The sequence below is a fragment of the Oncorhynchus tshawytscha genome, linkage group LG22 (genome assembly GCF_018296145.1).
Source record: "Oncorhynchus tshawytscha isolate Ot180627B linkage group LG22, Otsh_v2.0, whole genome shotgun sequence".
NCBI lineage: Eukaryota > Metazoa > Chordata > Actinopteri > Salmoniformes > Salmonidae > Oncorhynchus > Oncorhynchus tshawytscha.
Window position 1 is genome coordinate 26,572,936 of NC_056450.1, and position 10,644 is coordinate 26,583,579.

At 43.4% G+C, this 10,644-nt stretch overlaps 1 protein-coding gene across 1 annotated transcript; it reads right to left on the reverse strand.

Moving 5' to 3' along the window:
* Positions 1 to 3,602: 3,602 nt before the first annotated feature.
* LOC112222209 (troponin C, slow skeletal and cardiac muscles) lies at positions 3,603 to 9,924 on the reverse strand. Its single transcript, XM_024384900.2, has 6 exons — positions 9,798 to 9,924; positions 8,363 to 8,393; positions 7,917 to 8,063; positions 5,499 to 5,613; positions 4,717 to 4,853; positions 3,603 to 4,462 (listed from the first exon to the last, which is right to left on the reverse strand). The coding sequence occupies exons 1-6, from the start codon at positions 9,819 to 9,821 to the stop codon at positions 4,431 to 4,433; spliced, it is 486 nt and encodes a 161-aa protein (XP_024240668.1). The 5' UTR covers positions 9,822 to 9,924; the 3' UTR covers positions 3,603 to 4,430.
* Positions 9,925 to 10,644: the final 720 nt, after the last annotated feature.

Sequence of the window (10,644 nt, forward strand, 5' to 3'; positions counted from 1 at the left end):
AATCTTCTTCTGGATCATCCAAATGCTCTCTAGCAAACTTCAGACAGGCCTGGACATGTATTGGCTTAAGCAGGGGAACACGTCTGGCACTACAGGATTTGAGTCCCTGGCGGCGTAGTGTGTTACTGATGGTAGGCTTTGTTACTTTGGTCCCAGCTCTCTGCAGGTCATTCACGAGGTCCCCCCGTGTGGTTCTGGGATTTTTGCTCACCGTTCTTGTGATCATTTTGACCCCACGGGGTGAGATCTTGCATGGAGCCCCAGATCGAGGGAGATTATCAGTGGTCTTGTATGTCTTCCATTTCCTAATAATTGCTCCCACAGTTGATTTATTCAAACCAAGCTGCATACCTATTGCAGATTCAGTCTTCCCAGCCTGGTGCAGGTCTACAATTTTGTTTCTGGTGTCCTTTGACAGCTCTTTGGTCTTGGCCATAGTGGAGTTTGGAGTGTGACTGTTTGAGGTTGTGGACAGGTGCCTTTTATACTGATAACAAGTTCAAACAGGTGCCATTAATACAGGTAACGAGTGGAGGACAGAGGAGCCTCTTAAAGAAGAAGTTACAGGTCTGTGAGAACCAGAAATCTTGCATGTTTGTAGGTGACCAAATACTTATTTTCCACCATAATTTGCAAATGAATGTATTAAAAATCCTACAATGTGATTTTCTGGATTTCTTTTCTCATTTTGTCTGTCATAGTTGAAGTGTACCTATGATGAAAATTACAGGCCTCTCTCATCTTTTTAAGTGGGAGAACTTGCACAATTGGTGGCTGACTAATTACTTTTTTGCCCCACTGTATATACACATGTTCTGAAAGGCCCCAGAGTCTGCAACACCACTAAGCAAGGGGCACCACCAAGCAAGCGGAACCATGAAGACCAAGGAGCTCTCCAAACAGGTCAGGGACAAAGTTGTGGATAAGTACAGATCAGGGTTGAGTTATAAAACAATATATCCGAAACTTTGAACATCCCACGGAGCACCATTAAATCCATTATTAAAAAATGGAAAGAATATGGCACCACAACAAACCTGTCAAGCGAGGGCCGTCCCACCAAAACTCATGGACCAGGCAAGGAGGGCATTAATCAGAGAGGCAACAAAGAGACCAAATATAACCCTAACGGAGCTGCAAACCTCCACAGCGGAGATTGGAGTATCTGTCCATAGGACCACTTTAAGCCTTACAATCCACAGAGCTGGGCTTTACGGAAGAGTGTCCAGAAAAAAGCCATTGCTTAAAGAAAAAAATAAGCAAACACATTTGGTTTTCACCAAAAGCCATGTGGGAGACTCCCCAAACATATGGAAGGTACTCTGTTCAGATGAGACTAAAATTGAGCTTTTTGGCCATCAGGGAAAACGCTATGTCTGGTGCAAACTCAACACCTCCCATCACCCTGAGAATACCATCCCCACAGTGAAGCATGGTGGTGGCAGCATCATGCTGTGGACAATGACCCTAAGAATACTGCTAAAGCAACACTCAAGTGGTTTAAGGGGAAACATTTAATTGTCTTGGAATGGCCGAGTCAAAGCCCAGACCTCAATCCAATTGAGAATATGTGGTATGACTTAAAGATTGCTGTACACCAGTAGAACCCATTCAACTTGAAGGAGCTGGAGCAGTTTTGCCTTGAAGAATGGGCAAAAATCCCAGTGGCTAGATGTGCCAAGCTTATAGAGACATACCCCAGACTTGCAGCTGTAATTGCTGCAAAAGGTGGCTCCACAAATTATTATTATTATTTTATTGACTCTGGGGTGGGATAGTTATGCATGCTCAAGTTCTGTTTTGTGTCTTATTTCTTGTTTGTTTCACAAGAAAAAATATTTAGCATCTTCAAAGTGGTAGGCATGTTGTGTAAATCAAATGATACAAACCCCCCAAAAATCTATTTAAATTTTGTAAGGCAACAAAATAGGAGAATGCCAAGGTGGGTGAATACTTTCGCAAGCCACTGTAAGTAGACATGCACTCGTAATTAACTGTAGTAAATATAAAGCACCCACAAGCTATGGGTGTCTGAAAACACAATCATCGCAGGATGAATGAGTGACGAATTTCCGGCCAAGCGTGGTCCACAATCATTCCTTCCTTCCTCGTCCCTTGCCCTGCAAGTTTATACTCGTCAGACATCATGATACGTCATAAGAAGTGCCCACTTAATTTGATGGCTGAGGGGATAGGGTGTGTCTTGTAAGTGTTTGGACCGCAGCCTGGGACTTATTTACATTGTGGTCTTCTTGAAATAAGATGGCTAGGCAAGATCGAACACGGAGAAGACAGTATGACAGCGAGGTAATAAAACACAAACATAGACGAAGAACATATATCTCATCATTGTGGTTACATCATAGGGGACATTCATATGGGCACATGAGTTTTTTCTTTATTTTAAAGCTGCCCAGAGAGGACGTTGTTTTTATAGGCAGAGGCAACTCATTCCACTCTGAGGCTCCAGTATACAAGATAGTGCCTTTCCCAGTATTACTCCTGAACCTGTATAAGCACACAATTAGCTACACCTGATCTAGTGCTGTGATTGTGTGCATCCCTAACATGGGGAAAGTAATCCGTTAGATGTCTTTGCGCAGATCCGTAAATACTCCTGTAAACCAAACCCAGTCTAATCTGGGACAACCTAGCCTCTACAGGCAGCCAGTTGAGCTTCTGAAAGCAGCTCCTGCCTATGTGAGTAAGTGGGCTCAGCTTCAATACTACCCTGATCAGTTTCTTCTGGGCTATCTGGAGCTTCCCCTTCATAAACTTATATAAACACCCAAATAGAATCCCTGATCTAGATTATATATGAAAAAAAATATATATACACACACAACACCACTAGGTGGGTGTATCAAACACAAATAAGAGGCAAGATACCAGTAACAGAAAACACTTCAATAACCATTCTTCATTCATGCCTGATGGGTGGAGGGTTTTTAAATAGAACATCCACCTACATTCTGTCTGGAGAAGACTTCATTCAAGATGAACACCCCTGCGTGAACCTTTTTATCTGCTGTATAGCACGGAAGGATATGGAGGAGACGGGGTGACCGGCCTCGGAGAAATGACGTGCGTTAGGGGACTTAGGGTCATTTCTCCTTACAGCAGTCCTGTGTTCTATAATACGTGTTCTTATCGGGCGACTGGTTTTGTCCAGATTCTGCTTATTGCATGGACAAGCGAGGAGGTATATGACATCAGAAGAGCTGCAGGTAAGGAGCTGTTTGATACTGTATTGTGAACAGACACAAATAGCGTGTATTGTTACGTTGTGTAACTAGATACTGGCCCTCCGACCATATGACTGCTGGAACATGTTCAACCTGCCACATAAACCCTGCAGAGAAGATCCTATGTGTGGCATCAAAATGTACAGTGAAATCAATTGAAGAGCGATGTGAATACATCAGAAGGGATGTGTTGGAGTAAAAAGTTCACAGGTTATGATGAAAGATTCTTACCAACTAAATATATGACCTTATTGAGCGTCAGCCCATTGTATACTTTTTAAAGTAAAGCAGGACAGCCCAAAACTCTCCATTGAAACAAACACTTTCAAACTAATATGATATCAGACAAACCAGATGTTGCTTTGGCTAACTCATTTATTACTTGAGTGTACATTCTAGGCATACGTATGGTAGGTACATCCAACACAGGCTTTCCAGCAGAGTAACTAGCCCTGAGAGAACATGTTAAACATACAACCATTGCATTATACCTTGTCTGCACTGTGGTTACTTCACATTTGGTATCGGTGTTGATGTATTTGATTGGATCCCCATTAGTAGTTGCGATAGCGGCAGCTACTCTTCCTGGGGTCCACACAAAACATGAGACATGACATAATACAGAACATTAATAGACAAGAACAGCTCAAGGACAGAACTACATAAATGTACATTTAAATGTAGGCTTAGACTACTAATGGGCTGAGTCTAATTACAGGGACTTCTACGAACAGATGCACTGTCCTATGACTAATAGGATGCATTTCAAACAGCATTCTGTCCGGCAACACAACATCAACAACTTTGAAAAAGAAGAGATGTGTAAACTGTACACATGACATTTGCAATAAAACAGTAATGCATAGTTCAAGTAGCCAAACTGAAGTGATATGCGAGTTATGTGATTATTTTCGGCTGCTTACATTTAAACAAATGCAGTCTATGGACACCAAAACGAGTTACAAACTGTATTTAAAACAATGCAAGAAATGGTCGTTCTAAAAATACGTAAGCAATTAGATAGATTGATTATTCAACTAAATCGTGCAAGTCGTTCAGCGTTCAGAAGTTCTGCCGATGACATCCAAAAGTCAGCCTCCAGTTGTCCATAGATGTCTGTGATGTTGATGTGAAACACAAAAATATCATCAAGGGCCAGGGGACTCTGTCGTCTATTGATGTTCTTTATTCTACTCCTTTCATGAACTCTAAAAACTCTGGAATGAAGGGGAGGAGAAGGGGAGTCATTTAGTCAACTACAATCTTAATTGAACACAAAGAAAAATTATTTACTCACTTTGGTCACTACACTGCTTTACTTGTGAATAATATGTTACCATGCATCATTTATATTGACAATTTCCTTTTCAGCAGTGAAATATCCATATTTTCAATTGCATCATTATCATGAATGCAAGATCAGAGGAAGGAATGCTTCTGTCTCCATAGTATGTCATTGTCAAAACCTCACCGTCGTAGTCGATTTTCCCATCGTTGTTCTTGTCTCCGTCCTTCATGAGTTCCTCAATGTCGTCCTCAGTGATGGCCTCCCCTGTGGCCTCCAGCATTACCTTCAGCTCCTGCAGGTCTATATAGCCGTCCGCATTCCTGGGGGCATGGGAGAAGAGGATTATTTATACTGCTTTACAAATCTGTTCCTGCTGGGACCACCCATACAAAAATGCATGCACGCATGAATGTAAGTCACTTTGGATAAAAGTGTCTGCTAAATGGCACAAATTCTTATTATTATTATATATTTATTTACCTGGCTACATGACTGTTTCTGTATTTAAAAAGGCTTCATAGTTGCCAATGACAAGTAGGCTAAAAGAGAAACTAACTGTCACAACAAGCTACAACTATAGTGTACATTCCTGTGTATCTCTATCCTGGTGGTAGAATTGCACCAACTGATCCAATAAATCTGATTTACAAAAAATGTGTAGTTATCAAGAAACATCTAGGCAAAATGTCTCTTTTTTGAATATAAAAATCCTAAACGTTCAGCTGGAGTCAGTGTAGTGAGTGCTGTCATATATCAACCATGTGGGTTCTGCACATTGCTGATAGCAGGGTAAGGTACTCCTATAGAGTGTTGAACATGTTAGTCCTGGTGAAAAGCACTGTATAAATCTAATACGCTATAATCCATCCGTAAACTGTGGGTTAGTTGGGTAAGACTATGAAGAGTTACTTTTCCAGAGTTCATCCCCCTTATGAGTCTCCTCATGTACTTGAGGATAAACATACTTGTCAAACATGCAGAAGAGATCTGCCAGTTCCTCCTCTGTTTTCCCTTTGCTGTCGTCCTTCATACACCTCACCATCATCACCAGGAACTCATCAAAGTCCACAGTTCCACTGCCTGCAAAGACACAGCAACAGGATGATGTCGCACAACATTTTGGGTCAAGGAGCCTGTCTTTGATATATAGACCTTCATTTGATTACTCTTTTTTTGCTGAGAATTTTCCTGCACCGCAGGAAATGCATATGAGCTTTGGGATTTACATGAATTCACTGAAAACCCTCACCAACACATGGTTATATTAACAGTATTGCACTTTTCATGTAGCCTACTTTTGGCCAGCTAATAACCTAACCACTGATCAAGCAACATTATGGACTAAATGTTATAATCCTGTTGCTGCAGGAGTAGGAGCCTACCGTATGAGCTAAACTACTTCTATGCTCGTTTCGAAGCAAATAACACTGAAACATGCATGAGAGCACCAGCTGTACCGGAAGGCTGTGATCACGCTCTCCGCAGCCGATGTGAGTGAGTGCCAGACGATTACCAGGATGTGTACTGTGAGCATGCGCTGACCAAGTGTCTTCACTGACATTTTCAACCTCTCCCTGTCCGAGGCTGTAATACCAACATGTTTCAAGCAGACCACCATAGTGCCTGTGCCCAAGAACACTAAGGTAACCTGCCTAAATGACTACTGACCCGTAGCATTCACGTGCTTTGAAGTGGTTTGAAAGGCTGGTCATGTCTCACCTCAACACCATCATCCCAGAAACCCTAGACCCACTACAATTTGCATACCGCCCCAACAGATCCACAGATGATGCAGTCTCTATTGCACTCCACACTGTCCTTTCCCATCTGGACAGAAGGAACACATTGACAGCGTTCAACACCATAGTGCCCTCAAAGCTCATCAATAAGCTAAGGACCCTGGGACTAAACACCTCCCTCTGCAACGGGATCCTGGACTTCCTGACGGGCCGCCCCCAGTTGGTAAGGGTAGGTAACAACACATCCACCACGCTGATCCTCAACACAGGTGCCCCTCAGGGGTGCTTGCCTAGCCCCCTCCTGTACTCCCTGTTCACTCATGACTGCACGGCCAGGCACGACTCCATCATTAAATTTGCCGATGACACAACAGTGGTAGGCCTGATCACCGACAATAATGAGACAGCCTATAGGGAGGAGGTCAGAGGCCTGGCCGTGTGATGCCAGGACGACAACCTCTCCCTCAACGTTATCAAGACAAAAGGAGATTATTGTGGACTACAGGAAAAAGAGGACCGAGCACGCCCCCATTCTCATCGACTGGGCTGCAGTGGAGCAGGTTGAGAGCTTCAAGTTATTTGGTGTCCACATTACCAACAAACTAACATGGTCCAAGTACACCATGACAGTCTTGAAGAGGGCACGACAAAGTCCTCAGATCCTCAAAACTTTCTACAGCTGCACCATTGAGAGCATCCCGACTGGTTGCATCACTGCCTGGTATGGCAACTGCTCGGCCTCCGACCGCAAGGCACTACAGAGGGTAGTGCAAACGGCCAAGTACATCAAGCTTCCTGCCATCCAGGACCTCTATACCAGGCGGTGTCAGAGGAAGGCCCTGAAAATTGTTAAAGACTCCAGCCACCCCAGTCATAAACCGCCCACTCTGCTACCACACGGCAAGCGGTAATGGGGCGCCAAGTCTAGGTCCAAGAGGCTTCTAAACAGCTTCTACACTCAAGCCATAAGACTCCTGAACATCTAGTCAAATGGCTACCCAGACTATTCACATTGCCCCCCTCCTCCCCTCTCCACACCACTGCCACTCTCTGTTGTCATCTATGCATAGTCACTTTAATTAACTCTTCCGACATGCACATACTACCTCAACTAACCGGTGCCCCAGCACATTGACTCTGTACCGGCACCCCCCTGTATGTATTTTTTTTTTACTGCTCCTTTTAATTAATTGTTACTCTTGTATCTTATTCTTGTTCGTTTAGGGGCTCGTAAGAAAGAATTTCACTGTAAGGTCTACTACACCTGTTGTATTCGGCGCATTTGACTAATAAAATTTGATTTGATTTTACTTTTGATTATTTTGCTGTGACAATATGGGTCAAATTAAGATCCTACATCTGTAGCAGTTACATGTCACAAGATACTCTACTCAGCCATGTGATGTTTTTCATTCGTGTGTTTACGGTCTTACAAAGAACAGTGTACAGCTGTCCCTGCTGAGCCATGAATTGGCCTTTTGATGAGCAGACCACTAGTGCTTGTCTTTGTTGTGTACCATTCTTGTCCACGTCTGATGAGCTCACCAAATACTCTCATACGTGAATCATTATGGAAACTATTGATGGGAAATAAATATGCCTATTGTGATCATTTGAGTCTCTCTTTCATGTGTGTGTGTTTACCATCTTCATCCACCTCATCGATCATCTCCTGCAGCTCCTCGGGGGTGGGGTTCTGCCCCAGCATCCTCATCACCTTGCCCAGCTCCTTGGTACTGATGCAGCCGTCCTCCGCATCCTGGATAAAGATGTCAAAGGCCGCCTTGAACTCTGGAACACACAGCACAGCACAGGACCATATTTCTAATTCTTTTCCACCTCCCCTCTTTTTCCATGGCCAGTTCTACGTGTGGGCTACTGTAGTGTAAAAAAAAATCTCAGTCAATCATCTTATTTAATCCTCCTGAGAAATCTAACGTTTACTTTTCATTTTGGCCTGAAGGAGAGAATGGTACACGTTTTTAAGCTTAATATTGTTTTAGATGTGATTCAATTGAGCGAAACTTGAGGATATATCCCACATAGATTAGCAAACCATAATGAAATACAAATGAATACATTTTACATACCGTTTTTCTGCTCGTCTGTCAGCTGCTCTACCTATTTAAGAAATGGAACGTTTTCAGAAGCAATTGACTCAATGTATTTTATGGAATCCATTCTTTAACTACAGTTGTACATTACTTTTACAACCCCAAATCATAACGTCGATTTACTGTTTTTTTACTGCATAATGTCTTATTTTTCATTCTTGCAATAACATGTATATGATACCTCTATTACCTATGTTCTTCCATTCATTTTAATGTTTTTTTGTGGAGTTTTCAGATTACTCTGTGAGAAAGGTCCCGTCCTAAATCATAAACAGTTGATAGAGAAATCTAGTGTGTGAAAAGAATCCTTCAGAGGACTTACAGTAAACTCCAGAACGCGGAACCCATTCTTTGGAACAGTTCACCTCAAACGTTTCTTTAGTTTACACATAGCTTATTCACCCACCAAAGGTACAGTTATGTTTGGTCCTTCACACTTGGTCATCCATCCTGGAAAAGCTACCACAAATGTGAGAGGGCGACAGCTGCTTATGTAAGAGTTCATTGTCTGTCGTCCACCACAAATGAAACACACACTCTGAACAATGTCCATCCAAACATGGATACACACACACACATGCCAGTGTGTTTTACTTAAGTTCGACTCCTCTAGCTGTAATTTCCAGCTGAGACATGCGTAGTAGTCCAGCCCACCAGCCACCAGGCAACAGGCAGGGATAGCTAGGCAGATAGACATACAGCCCTGCCAGCGGCTCACACAGATAATGGGGGGGGCTATCTAGACCTGAAGCCCTCCTCTGACATCACAGAAACACACATGGAGGAGGCTCTGAGCAACTGGCCTAAATTAGCCTATGAGAAGTGGGACTGCTCCATTTGTAGTCATGAATTAACCCACAGTGTGGACCAAGGTCTTGTCCTGCTTCTGGCCCTGGAGTGCTCCTATCAACCCTGATAGGCTTCAAGAGGCACGGCATCTAGATGTATGGCGTCTCGCCTCACTCCTCAAAAGCTGGTATTGTGTGTGTTCGCTTGACAGACACAGTTTGTTATGGAAGTTGAATTATCTGAGCAATGTCAGAATTACAAATTGCTAAATTCTTGGACATTTTGCTGGGGAATATCCATATGTATATCATTTGAAATAATTGTTTATCTAAACATTTTTACCCTCTATATTTTTTAAAAACTAAGTATTACAGGTACCTTTCATTAAAATCAATGGTGAATCCTGAAGTGTTCATTTGAAATAGTAACCAAACTTTACACAAAAATATGACAACAATTTTGACTTAACTTGGCAGAGACCACATAACCAAAAACTTGTCTCAAATCCCAAATTGAACATATTTCAATCAATTCTTATATTATGACGATCCGTACCAAATACAAACACTTTCACTGTCTCCCTAAACAATGTGCCCTGTTGTAGGATTGAAGGGGGACATACCGCTGCTTTGTAGATGTCGTTCATGGTGGCGGCTTGACTTGGCCACTGCCCGTCTGTCCGTGGGGTGTAGTGGCAGAGAGGAGGGAGTTAGACCACAGCTAGGAGCAGGACACTGGCCCCATGCTGGGAGGGTTTTATAACTGGAGCCTGGCAGGGCCTGGTCCCTCCCTACCCTGATTGCCTGTCCAGCCCTCTTGGTGTCTCACGTGCATCTGTGTGTGTATGCGTGTGTGTAACAATAACCAGGCTCAGATAAAAATGAGCCAACTCTTAGGGGGCACACTTTGGAATGGAATGAAGTGAAGGGGAATGCATGGCGAACCCTAATCTCCAGGGAGGGGGCTAGAGACACTCAACATTCCACCATTAAACTGTGACCAGAGGGGCAAAGGAGAGGGCCAGGGAAGGCAGACCAGAGCAAAAGGGGGCTTTGGACAGGAGTGGGCAGAGGGTGGGTAACTGAACAGAGCATGGGGTTCAGGGAGGTGAGATGGGGCGGGGGCACGAGTGGGAGGCAGGGTAATTCACACAGGTGTGTGTTTGTGTGTTGTGGAGTGGGAGGGGTCTGCGGAATATAGACGTGTGCATCAGAGGAGGTTAATTGGGGAGGATGGGCTCACGGGAATGGCTGGATTCCATGTGTTGGATGCCATTCCGTTTACTCAGTTCCAGACACTATTATGAGTCATCCTCCTCTCAGCAGCCTCCAGTGGTGTGCATGTGTTTGTGAGTGAGCACGTGCATGTGTATGTCTGTGTGTGTCACTAATACACATTTAACTGACAAGGGTTTTGTCCAATTTTATATTATCTGACACGGTCCATTCAAAATGTCAGCTAACTCCCTC